Source organism: Sceloporus occidentalis, unplaced genomic scaffold, assembly GCF_023333645.1.
Source record: "Sceloporus occidentalis isolate IW3139 unplaced genomic scaffold, rSceOcc1.0.p SCAF_2, whole genome shotgun sequence".
Classification (NCBI taxonomy): Eukaryota; Metazoa; Chordata; class Lepidosauria; order Squamata; family Phrynosomatidae; genus Sceloporus; species Sceloporus occidentalis.
Window position 1 is genome coordinate 101413594 of NW_028316982.1, and position 13833 is coordinate 101427426.

Sequence of the window (13833 nt, forward strand, 5' to 3'; positions counted from 1 at the left end):
TTTTCCTTGTTAATGGTGAAATATGAACTGTTTGACGCAGAAATGAATTTGCTACTGACAGCCCAGGTACTACTGAGCCCATCATCAACTATTCAAAAGGAACAACTCAGAATTACACTTGATTGAACAGAAAGGCCCCAATTCAATGCATTACATGTAGCCTGAAAAAGAAAGATACATGGAAGGGAACACACACCAAGACACACGCACCTTACACATGATTGAGACACATCCAGGTTTAAGAACAAAGTCATTTGCTTACATATGTGTCTATCTTAAGAGTCAAGCAGCCTTAAGAGCTGCTTACAGAGCCTGGAAAAGTTACTTTTTGACTGCAGCTCTGTGGTTGCTGGGAAAATTCTAGGAGTTGTCATTTAAAATCCATGCTTTCCAGGGTCTCCCCATTTTCTAAAATAAAGCTAGGAGTGGGAGTGAAAATTTTCCTTTGGCCTGACACTTACCTCCCTGTAGCACTCCCTTCTCCCTAGTCCACATTTTTTTCAGGCCAAGTCCACTTCCAGTGTCAGTACTTGGATGAAAGGATAAGTGACGGTGGAACACATGACAAGAAAGTAAGTTTTGCAAAGGAGCATTTTACATTTTCTACTCACCCCTTTTGCTCTGTGTTAGATGGACACACAGCAACACACACACAATTTTGTACATGATTAGGGCAGATCCAGTTTTAAGTAAATGAGATTGCCACATCTAAGTTGAGTTTTAATCAGACATTTGAATGGGGAGATTCATTTTCAGATCCCCTCCATCTATCTATCTTTTCCAGGCTAAATGCGATGCTTTGAAGTGGGGTCTTTCAGTACAATGTTGTGCATGGGCAGCCCATCTTCTTTAATGGAACAAAGGATGCTACCATATAACATATAACATGTCAAAACATTGATCCGTATAGCTATCTGCTACCAAGCAAACATGGTGGACATTGTGATTGTTGTTTGAATGTGGATGCATCAGTATCACCTATAAATATAGCTTGAACATTTTAATTCTGGTTGTTTTTTTTAAAAAAAAACAAACCAATTTTCACAATTGCATTTTAGAGCTTTTTTGTTTAAAAAAATTGTTGCTTTTCAGCTCTATGCTATTTAGGACCACATCTGTACTACAGAATTAGTGCAATTTGACACAGCTTTAACTACCATGGCTCATTGCTATAGAATTCTGGTATTTGTAGTTTTGTAAGATGTTTAGCTTTCTATATTAGAGATCTCTAGTGCCACAACAAAGTACAAATCTCAGGATTCCACAGGATGGAACCATGACAGTGAAAGTGATGTTAAACTGCATTAAGTCCGCATTAAGTCTGCAATTGTGATGTCTAGAGTGGCAGAGAGCAAAAGTGGCATCAGCCATATTTTTATATTTTTGGTAGCTATGCACACTCTTGCAGTACAACTTCCTATATGAGAGGGCATGCTAATATCTATCCCACTTTCATCAGGATATCACTGAAATTGGAAGAAACTGGTTACTAGCAGCTAGTTACTTGCAGTTAATTCATTTCCCTGCCAAAACAAAGGAGTAAACTACATTACTATTGTAATTTAGCAGCAGATAATTTCCCTTCTTTTTAAGTATAACTGTATGGTTATATGGTGTGGCCTCACTAAATGTGGAGAAGAAATATCATATCATTAAAACAGTGGCTTGTGTTATGCCTCATATTGCTGAATGGAAAACATTCAGGTTTTTAGAAATCAGTTAAAGGTACTATTTTGCTTACTTTTTGAGAATCATAAAAAGAAATAGTTCCTTTTCAAAAAGTGTAACAGTAATGGTAACTAGGGTATTGGGTTATAGTTAACATAACTTTACCTAACAAGCTTTTTAAAGTAATTTTTCAAGCTCTGGAATAACGCTGTTTCTATAGAGTACCTTCGTACAGCATTATGCATTGGATACCATAAACCTATAATATATGCAATGATTGTGCAGAAGGGCAAAAGCTCAGGAATCAAAGTTTTAAAAGTTTATAAGCCTTTGTCCAAATATCCAGGTAATATTTTCCACCATTCAACAGATAACTGTGCAATAACTGTTCTTCTTTATCTTTGGCAAAATGGTTTGTTCTCACAGAATTAAGAGCTGTACGATAAGATGCATGTAGGCACAAATTGAGCCAGAGGGGCAAGGTGTGCCCAAGTGTCCACTTGTCTATGCATAGCATGGAGTTTCTTCACTTCTGCAATATTGTTTCAATTCTGTTGAGTAGGTACTGAAAGCGTTGCTTCTCTAGCCACTCTGTAACTCTCCAAAGGGACTTAGGTTATCTGAGATAATGAACAGTTTGAGTAGAACAACTGAGGTGGAGATTTTGCTGCAGCAGAATCATAAAAGGAATGGCCAAGTTACATTTCAGTTGACTCTATGATGCTCCAGTCCTGGGTGAAAGGTGCTTTTCTTGAATATGTTTCACGGGCTTGGGAGATGGGACGGCTGCGCTTCACGCCATGTATGGAATACCTCAAAGAGCCCAGGCGTTTCCAGAGTCTGAGCTGTGGCTCACTGGCATTCTCAGGATGATAAGGCATAAACTCATGTGGTCCATGGAAATACTGGTCTAGAGCCACTGGCTTGCACAGAGTGACAAAAATAAGGCAGGTGGCCAGGAGAAGGAAAATGCAGACAAGAGCAATAATAATAGGCAAGGAGTCAGGCTTCTCCCCAGTGGGTTCAGAACTCAGCTCAGTGGTAGTAGCATTGAGAATTGCAAGCACACTGGGAGTTGGAGAGGACACGTTTGCTATGTCTTTTGTGCTCATCTTTCCTGTAATAGGAACACAGACCGGGGAACAGCAGTCATTGACAAATGTGGGACAAGAACCAATAGCAACCAATTTAGGATCTCTTGGAATACAGTATAATTCTAATAAGTACTTCTCTCTGTGTAGTCTGGAGTAACTCCAAACTTTTTAATAGTGAGATTTACTGGCAGAATATAGTTCAGGACCCATATGCCAGCTCCATCTTATTGGAAACTGCATCCTTCATTACTTTCTGTTGTATTATATCCCAGTCCCCCTTCTAGCAAACTGACAGTCTACCCACAGGGTTCCACACAACCATTAAAATGCCCAGGTCTCCTTTAATACAATACAATCCTGACCACATTTATTCTGAAATAAATCATTTTGAGTTCAGTGGGACTTTCTCGCATTGCTATGGCCTTGGAAGGAGAGAAGAGCAGGCAGTATCTCCTGGTCTTAATCCCCTCTCCCACTGCACACTGCCTGACTACACGGTATGGTATCAAGGTATACCACTGGGTGATTATTTTTTTTAGTTGCCTTGCCCCCCCCCTTGCACAAACACACCACCTGTGACCAAAATACTTCCCACATCCTCAGATGCCATCACATTGCATAGCAATGATCGGCCACAAAGTCACATGTACAATCCTCCACTGGTTCAGGGCATCGGTGCATCAGTGTGTGAATGATAAATTGGCAAAGCACAATCATGGGACCCTCCCTACATGCCCCCTCCACCACCCCTTCACTCCATGCCTTCCTGATTGACCGTCTGGTTTGTGTATATGTAATTAAATCCATTGGAGTTGGTGCACTTTCATTTCTTTGCTTTGCTGCAGCCCCACACTCAGCTCAGGGTGTTTATACACTGGCGCAAAGATGTGCATTTTCTTCCTTTAGTCAAACTATCCTGGGTTCTGTTTGCTCCAGTTTTTATCCCCAGAGTGTGGCTTCGGTCGAGTTTGTGCCCACGTTGGAGGGTGTGTCATTTAAAAGCCCTGCTTTATTTGGCCTGTCTGTTCCATCCCACTTATTTCAGTAATTGCTCCTCAGGCGTTCACACATATTGGAAAGCCGTCTCTCCCTCTCTGAGAACCATTGCCTGTCTGTTTCTGTATTCAGTCTAGCAAATACACTGAGCTCTGACAATGGTAAAACAGCAGGGGGAAATAAGTAATAAGCCTAGTAAAATGCAGTGCCTCCTGCAGAATTAAGGGATTTTGAGTAGATTTTTAAAAGTCCTGAGCTATCCCTGCTGTGGTTAAGATTATTAAAAGGACGTCCTAAATGTCAGACCTATTGTGTGACTAAAATTTGGCCACTCAGAGTGGAGGATGACACAAGAAGGTTGAATGAATAAGTGAGAGAAAAAATCTAGCATTTAGTGACTATGCCTATCAGATTTTATAGAGTACATGTATGTGTTTGTATATATACACACACAAATGTCAGTTTAGTTTTTAAGTATAAAGTTTTTATAACAAAAAAGGCCATAACTTCCTCTCCTTCATTAGAAAACAGCATAGTAAATAGTAAAACACAAAGAACTGTATGCCACATGTGTATGGAAGTTATGACCTTTTGTAGTTGCAGAAAATACATTTTAGAAAAATTCTACAAATTTGGAAAATTCATTAGATGTTCTTAGGAGAGTGCTATCTTTATTTGTCCCATGGAAGTTGATTTCCAAATTTTTCGGCTCTTACAATTGCATATAAAGCAATTTTATTACATAGTCTTGTATCATCATTTACAACTGCCTTATTACTCTAGATCTGGACTATTAATTGAGAGAACTAAGAAAACCAGGTTTATTTAAAATTAAACAATCACAAAACAATATCAAGTGATCAAGGATTAGGTATATTGTGCTTTTTATCCAGAACTGTTAAAGTACTTTTCTCAGGAGAGAAATACCTGTTTTGCAGAGAAGGAAGTATGACATATAGATCATCTAGTGGGCCTTTAGAATATTGTTGTTATTTCCAACTATTTAATATTGTTTATTAAATAGCTTTATAAGTTAGTATTAGTGGAAGTTTGATAGGTAAAGGGGGAAGAGATCTCTATTTAGTGGAAGAGTACTTTTAGATGGTAGTGCACACACTGGTAACCTCAAGGCTGGACTTCTGCAATACACCGTACACTGGGCTAATTCTGTGCCAGGTTTCGAAACTTTCAAAACACAGCAGCCAGATTGATTACTGGGATAGCCAAGAGTGATCACATTACACCAATATTAAAATCACTCCACTGGCTGCCACTTAGTCTTTGGGCAAGGTATAAAGTCTTGGTTACTACCTTTAAAGCCCTACATGGTTTGGATGCAGGCTACCTACAGAATCGCCTGCTCCCATATAATCTCCCCCATATGCTCAGATCCTTGGGTGGACATTTACTCCAGTCAGCCAAGACTAGGTTTGCAACCATCAGCCAGAGGACTTTTTCTTCAGCCACCGCTAGACTGTGGAATGATCTTCTGGAAGAGATTTGGCAGCTGAAAGCTATCAGAATTTAAGGAACATTAAAGACCAATCTCTTCCAATAGGCTTATCCAAATGATTTTTAAATTGTGAATTTTAAATGATATAGCGGGCCCTTCCCTTGTGCAGGGAATCTGTTCCATATTCCCCCGTGTAAGGGGAAATCTGCATATGCTTGTGCCCCATAGCAAACAATGGGGTGCATGCTACAGGCATGTGTGCCATTTTTTTTAATTGTCGCACCACTTCAGCGTATGGTGTAGGTGCACTGTAGATTTTAAATGTGGATTGTTTAATATGTGAACATTTTATTTGTCTTTTTAAACTGACACATTTTTTAAACTGATGTTGTTTGTTAACTGTTGTTGTTGATCCATGGGGAGAAGTGGGTAAGAAATAATAATAGTTGCTGCTGTTGTTATATGTAATAATAATCCTACAAAATTTCTTTGATATTGTTGATGTAGCAGTTGTGCTACCCTAAGCAAGCATCTTCATGCTACCATGATCACACCCCTTTCTGGGAAACATATGTTGAACAGTGCCTTATTTAAAAGCCACCAAAGAGCAATATCTTATTTATGATGCCTTATTTAATATGACAGTCAAATATGTCAAAAGCTTGAGGAAACTCAGTTCTCTTTCTGTTCCCCTGTGGTGCTGTATCAAGATGTCATTCCACTTGTTTATAGCACTCACATATAAGAAAGACCATTTATCTTACATAAATTCATCTCATCACTGAGCCCTTTTTTTTCTTCTTCTTCTCAGGGAAGATTTCCTTCACCCAGTCCCCAAAACAGGCTGTATTCTGTATGCATCCCCTCCTGTTGAAACATTATGGGTGTTCAATAGGAGGCAATAATTTTAGCAGCAAATTGACTTGCTGCATAAGCCGAATTGGACACAATAAGCTCAGGATACCTGATCATTGATTCAGGTAGAAGAGGCTCAGTACATTCAGTGCCTTGAAAGCAAGTACCAATACTGTATTTTATACTCTGCTAACTTCTCTCAATATTTCCCCCACTAACAGATCAACAGTTAGCAAATTTAGAGAATCGATTGCTTTTCCTCTTGAAAAGATGAAAAGAGAAAAGAACCTAAAAACAAATCTTGAATTTTAAAAGTGGCACATATATGCTGAAGCAAATCCATGTCTTTATATAAAATGTGAAGGCTTACAACTTCATGTTTTTGATGTTACATTCCAGTGAACAAATGAAAGTATATGGAAGCACACATATGCTTCTTAGGGCTATTGTTTTGGTAACATGTAAGTTACACAGTCATACAACTGCACTTATTTTCTCACTATTTCCTTACAAATTATGCCTCATAAATAATCCTCATGTATATTGAACCTTGAGAAACAAGATTTTTTACTTCTATGCTCCCTCTCCTTTTTTTTTCTGTACAATCTGCATTTTAAGACACATGTTTGTACTTTTAAAAGTAATGTCTGAAATGATCTTAACTTACCAGCTCTAATAGTTCTTTCCTGGTAGCATAGCAGATGAAATTTAGACTTTTCCTGAAAGCCTAATGCAAAGGCTGATCAGATAAATCAAATAGATTGCATTTTAATCCACCAACCTTTTTTTTCCTGGAAGGTGTCCCTGGGAAACACTGCATCAACCAAGCTGTGGGCAAGTTTCTTAGATCCTTGGCTGCCCTTTATCTTTCTTGGAGAATTTTACTTTCTGCTGCTGCAGCATATTTCCTTACACCCCACCTTCCAGCTTTTAAGGAGTGTTTTCTCCCCTGTTTTTTTTTTTTATTGCCTGGGCCCTTCTATAGCTCCTGTTGTCTTCTAGCCCCTGACAACCTGGGGGAGGGGGGAAGGAGTCACAGAGTGTGAGTGGAGGGTGGGAGTAATAAAGAAAACAGAAAGAAAGTAACTCAGAGATACCAGCAAAGACAGAAGGGCTAATGAATGTCCAAAGTTACAGACATTTGGAGCATCATGCATCTCATTTTTTCCAGGACACCCGAGACATTTCTTTTTAGATTGGATCCTGTGATGAATTCCGATTCTTTACCCCCCACCCCATAGCTGTTCCATCCCCTTTTGAAAGTTTAAATGGTACAGTCTAGTCTCTGGAGTCTATTCACTGAATGCCAGCCTTCAGCTCATTCGGCAATTGTGATTTGGGACCAGCCATTGTGGGGAAGGGGAAGACAGGAGTTGGAGGAGGGCCTGTGTCTGACTCTCTCCCTCTCCTCTGGCTGCTGCTTTTGCCTGCTATCAGCTTCTCCAAGGCCCAGCAATTTGCTTCCCACCTTCCTTTATTACTTTGCCCACATCCTTCTCTTCAAAACCATTATCTCCTCTTTCATATAAAGAGTTGGGGTGGGGGAAGTGATGTAGAGAAGGAAGGTGGATGGAGAATGTAGAGAGAGAAAGCAAAAGAGAGCAAAAAAGAATTCTCTGTCCTTCTGGTAGTTCACCATGATTGCAAACACTGAAAGATGCCCTCAGTTTATTAGGGAAGCAAAACTGTGGCAGGGGCTGCAAACATATTTCAGCTTGTCCTTTCCTAAATTGATGATGCCTGAGGTGCTGAGCAAAAATGAGGAGTCCTAACGGGTGTTACTCATTTGGGTGTATAAACGTACTGCATCAAACAACTACAGGTCTTGTTGTTGTTGAATGATAACTTCCCTCTTCTGCTCATGATGACCCTGTGAATGAGACATCTCCTTGCCCCTCTGTCCTCTGCTGCTCTGCTCAGGTTCTGCAGGGTTAGGCACATGACCTCTCTGCGTGAGTCTAACATTCTGGTGTGCAATCTTCCTCTCTTTCTGCTTCCCTCCACCTGTCCTAGCATCATTGCCTTTTCTAATGAATCATGCCTTCTCATGATGTGGCCTAAGTACAAAAGCCTCAATTTAGTCATTTTGGCTTCCAGGGAGAGTTCAGGCTTGATCTGTTCCAGGGCCCATTTGTTTATCTTTTTGGCCATGCATGGTGTCTTTAGCTCTCTTCTCCAGCACCACATCTCAAATGAGCTGATTTTCTTTCTATCTGCTTTCTTCACTGTCCACCTCTCAATTCCATACATAGTGATGGGAAATACAATAGCTTGGACAATCCTAACTTTACTAAATTCAGTGCAAATATCTTTGTACTTGAGGATATTGTCTAATTCTTTCATATCTGCCCTTCCCAATCTTAGTCTTCTGATTTCTTGACTGCATTCTCTGTTCTGGTCAATGTTTGATCTAAGATTGGGAACTCTTTCACTGTTATTATCTGAGATGAATTCATGTAGATCTTCTGTGGTCATTACTTTTGTGTTCTTAATGTTCAACATTAAACCTATCTTAGCAATTGTTTCAGGTCTTTGTTATTTACTGCTAGCAGATGGTGTCATCTGCATATCTTAAGTTGTTCATGTTCTTTTCTTCAATCTTCACTCCTATCTCTGAGTCTTATCCTATCTCTGCTATGCATACAAACATTCTGCATACTGCTTAAACAAATAGAGTTGTAGAATGAGGCCTTGCCTGACACCTTTGCTACCATCTGTTTTGATGGTAGCTTCTTTTCCTGAGTACAGACAATCAAAGGTACTGGCACTTCCATACCTCTAAGAGCAAGCCATGACTTTTCATGAACTACGGACGTTATCAGACAAGGGAAATTGGAAGTATAATCCAATGGCAAGCTGAACGCAATCATGGGGTTTAATGTTATTGTGTGATAGACTACCAAATGCAATTTCAGGCAATGGGAAGTCAGTCTGAATGCAATCATGTGGTTTCACGTTATTGTGTGACAGGTGATCACACGCAATTTCAGGCAATGGGAAGTCAGTCCAAATGCAATCATGGGGTTTCACGTTATTGCGTGAGAGGTGATCACATGCTATTTCGGGCAATGGCAAGCTATTTTCAGGCAATGGGAAGTCAGTTCGAATGCAATTCGAATTCACGTAAATTTGCAGAACTAGCGAATTCATGTGAATGTGTTCTGGCCCCACTTTCTTTTTATTCGAAATTAAGAGAAATTCCTCCCGTGTGATAAACTCCTATGTCGTCAAAGGCTTTGCTGTAATCAATAAAGGACATGCATATTTTCTTCTGGAATTCCCTGATGTGCTCCATTATCCATTGTATGTTTGTATTATGATCCTTAGTGCCTCTTCCTTTCATGAACTCATCTTGCACCTCTGAGATTTCTCACTCCATATATGACAGTCTTTGCTGAAGAATTTTGAGCATGACTTTGCTTGCATGGGAAATTAGTGCACTTTTACTGCCATGGTTCCATCCTGTGCAATGCTGGAATCTATAGTTTGGTGAGGAACTAGAGAAGTCTACAAGTGTGTGTGTGTGTGTGTGTGTGCATATGCCTTCAAATCACCTGTCAACTTATGGAAATCCCATGAATTTCATAGAGTTTTCTTAGGAAAGGAAAAGTCAGAGGTGGTTTTGCCAGTTTCCATCTCTGAAATATAGCCTACAGCACCTAGTACTGTATTTGTGGCAGTCTCCCATTTAAGTACTAACCAGGGATAGCCAAGCTTGGCTTCCAACATCAGATAGAATTTGGTGCTGTTAGGGTATTTAGGCCACTTGAGTACCCCTTCCTAAACAGCAGGTCCTGGGATTTCATAGAGTAGTACCGTGACATGGAATCATAGTGCTGCAATTTAGCAGTGTGAAAAGGTTCTGGGTATTAATGGGTATAGTAGGCTGCAATCCCCTTCTCATCACCATTCTAACCATTGAAATCATAAAGATGGCCATATCAGTGATTCCTGTGTTAAAGAGTTCAGGCATCTACATAATGGAGCCAGACTTTAGAATTAATGCTTTGAATGTTAGTATCTCATTTGGTCTGCTAAAATCTCACACTTTTCTCCAAGTATAATATCTCTTTTCTTAATATTCCCTTCCCTTTTCCTCCCCATCTTCACACACACACACACACACACACACACACCAAAACAAAAACAAAAAAACCCAAATCTGGCTTTCTGAAATAACTGAAATATTCAAAAGGGGACTCAGATGTACTATACCCTTTTAGAAGACATATTGGCAGTTTTAAACAGGATTTTCATATGGCACATTTTATTAAAAATGATTTCATTGTAACTAAGATATAGTATCCCCCCCCCCCATATTTTTTCAGAAAACTCTATGTTGTGTTTATAGCTCAGTCTGCTACAGTAACTGTTTCATCCTGTATGTCTCATGTATAAGTACTCCAGTCAGATCAATGGTACTCAAGAGGAGGAAGCTTGTAATAAGCAATAAGAACACCAGATGGTATCATTGGGTTATGTTTCCTTTTTTTGCCAGGCAGAATCCTGTAGTAGATCCTGTCTCTAGAATGCAGAATAAAATATGCAATTTATATCTCGGGGTTTGAACCAATTTCTGGTAATGATCTCTGGCCATCAGTAGTAGCTCCAGACAAATATTAAACAGATAGTGTCTTCTTTAATCTCATTCATTTTTGAGCTTTGCTGAATTGTGAATGCCCACTGTTCTGGTTTATTTGTTCTTTGTCCTCCACTACCTTTTTTTACATTAAAGCCCGCACATAGCAAGGTGTTCAAAAGGTCTTTGGATTAAAATTCAATTCATGATACATTCCTATACAACTGAAGTATTAACTGCTTAGGGTAAAGAAAGGGAAATATCAGTACATTGTGTGCTCTGTGTGACTGATGCAAAGTGATCTTGCAGCACCTTTGAGGCTAACTGAAAGATGGAGGTTGACAACATGAGCTTTCATAGACTTCAGCCTACTTCCTCAGATTCATTGGTGGCATGGGAAGCCCAGAAACAGAAGCAGTCTGTGTGTGGGAATGTCCATAGGAATGCAAAGCTTTGTGGGTGTGGAAATGAGGTGAAGTTCAGTTTTAACTTTGGTCATTGGGGGACAAGGATATTGCCTAAAGCAAAGGTTAGTAGGTAACTATATAAGTGAGAATTGGGATGTAGTGTGGGAGCCAAAAAGAAGATGTGAAGAACTGGCCATGAGAGCTCCCATGGGGCTGGGGGGTTAGCTAGTGTTATAATGTTTGTAGTGTGCCAGGAAACCATTTTCTCTGTTCAGCCCACTGCTGATGGACTGCAGTTTGCTGTGTCACCGATAAGTGCTTCAGACGTTACTTGGAAAGTACCCCCAGCCAAATGCACAGTTGCTTCTCTTTTCAGCTGGTAACCCTTCATAGGGTTGCAAATGGAATTCTCCCACAGAAAATTCACATCTGTTTTCCTGGATAAGTTCCCCTTTGGACGTGACATAAAGCACTGGCAGCTGGTTACAAAAGTGACTTCTGTGTATTCAGCTAGCACTTCCTCAGTAACATCCAAAGCTGCAATGGAGTCTCAGAGAAAACACTACTATAGTCTACTTGTTACCTAGCAACACTTCTATTTTTCTGTCACCCTACTCACTCAGAGCAGAACTGCATACTACCCAAAAATAGAGTCTTCAAATGTTAGAATCCTGACCATCTCCCTGCATTTCCATACTGTGCAGCTGTACAACTTAGTGTCATGTTGTGCACTGGGAAAAACCAATGACACAGAACAGGGAACTTATTCCATGTGGCAGACAGGGAAGGGAAGAATTTAGTCAGGGCTACTTTGTCCAAGTCCCCCCCCCCCTTTTTTTTTTTTTTTTCCTTTCCAAAAATGTGTCTTTCCAGCCTCTTCCATTGTGTTGAAGTGCAGAAGGAAACTTAACAGTTCTAACTCTGCATGTATAACTGCTCTTGAAAAAGTCTCAAACATGATCCCTTTGGAGAACTAGCAAAAGATGCACATTATACTCTTACCATGAATAATAAACCACAGCTTAGGAATCACCATGGATGCCTATCTAATGAATGTCAAGCCTGCACTGGGATTTTTAACCTGGATGTTCTGTAGCCTCCACACTGTGACCAGTGCTACTAAGGACTTTTTCACATGGCGACCTATGTGCTTCCATCCCGAAAATGGTTAAAGTGCTGGCATCCCCATTGCCAGCTCATGAAAGACCTGTTGTGCACATGCTCCAAGCTGTCATTTCCACAAGCCCCCTCCCCCACATGCTCCAGGGTGGGAAGGGTGGCTGTCTTGGGGCTTCTGAACAAATCTTGCCGAAAACCTCATGTCCATGGCGGGGGCACTCTGTCTCCCTCTCTTCTTCCCTGCCTTGCTCCACCAGTGGGGAGCCTGGCCAGAGTGCTCCTGGGCCCTCCGGCTGAGAGAGTGTGACTTGCAGCAGCACACTCCATGTCCCTCTCCTCCTCCTTCTTCCCCTGCTGGCTTACCCTGGCCCTGCTTCAGCTCCAGGAGGAGCAGGAAGGCGGCGAGGATGGAGAGATGGAGAGAGGAAAGGAGCCAGGAAGTTCCTCCACTGGTCTCTTCTTGGCTCCTCTCATCCTTCCCTCCCTCCCTCCCTCTCTCCTCCTTCTCTTCCTTACTCGACCTCAACTTTTCCTGGCTTCAGCTCCAGAGGCTAAGACTAAAATAAAATTATCCTTTTTTAAAAATAAAATAATATATTGGTTTAATACTTCAGTACATTATATTGTATAATGCACAAAATATTACATATTTTTTATTATTCCTTTCTTAAGGGAAGAAAGGGAAAATACTATCCAGATTGTTTTTTTAAATCTTTCTGCAGTACTTTTAATTAGGTTTTATTTATTTCCTTTTGTTTATTTCCTTTTATGTGCAAGTTCTATTGCTTGTTTTTATCAAATATGAAGTGCCTTCAGAGTAGAAACACAGACAGTGACACAAAAATCTCTGAAATAAATTTATGAGGCAAGAAGTTGTCATTTAATACAGAATGAAAGTGACACATCTTTGGTTCTTTCTTCCTCCTCCCTCTTTGTTGTTGTTGTTGTTCAAAGGTGAAAGCCACAGATTCGGATGAGGGTGTGAATGGCCGTGTGTGGTACAGGATTGTCAAAGGTAAGTAAAGAGATGTCCATTATCAAGGAAGAACTAAGACAACTGTACTGATCGCCTGCAGCCTTCAGTTAACTCCAGTTACCTTAACTGTATTGCTTCAGGGGTTTACCCCCACTCTAAACATAATTATTGGAAGACATAAATCCTAGTGAATTCCAATTCCAATATATGTGACTTTCACTATAATGAAATTACAATAGGCTCCCCTTTTTGATATCAGTAACACTTGAAAATTCATTTTTCATAACCCCCAGGATTAACTATGCTATAGAAAATGGCTTACTTTTTTATGATCATGTCTTAATATCTAATATTCTGTGGTCATCATCCAAAGTACATTGGTTTAAAGGTAGCTGGGACTTGCTTCCATGTAAATCTACTAGGATAAGGGAAGCAATGAGACGAGACAAATCGAATACCCTGAAGACAGAACTTTGGCCCCAGTCAGTAGGAAATGTAGTTGAAAAGTGAGAAAAAGGGAATTTGGAGATATGTTTGAAAAATAAAGGGCTGGACAAGGAAAGTTGTAGAAGGAGGAAAGGGAAGAAGATTAAAGTCATAGAAGATAGCAAGGAGAGAGTAAATGGTCAAACATAATGAGGTTAGCTACTTCGTGAACCAACAAGATAATGATATGGCATGTCTGA

At 40.1% G+C, this 13833-nt stretch overlaps 1 protein-coding gene across 1 annotated transcript in view; it reads left to right on the forward strand.

The window, feature by feature from the left end:
- The window catches only part of LOC149318775 (cadherin-23-like), a 582387-nt gene that overhangs the window by 445286 nt on the left and 123268 nt on the right, over positions 1-13833 (forward strand). Inside the window, exon 28 of the mRNA XM_089510444.1 lies at positions 13126-13186. Coding sequence (XP_089366570.1) covers positions 13126-13186 — 61 coding nt within the window. The remainder of the gene's footprint in view (positions 1-13125; positions 13187-13833) is intronic.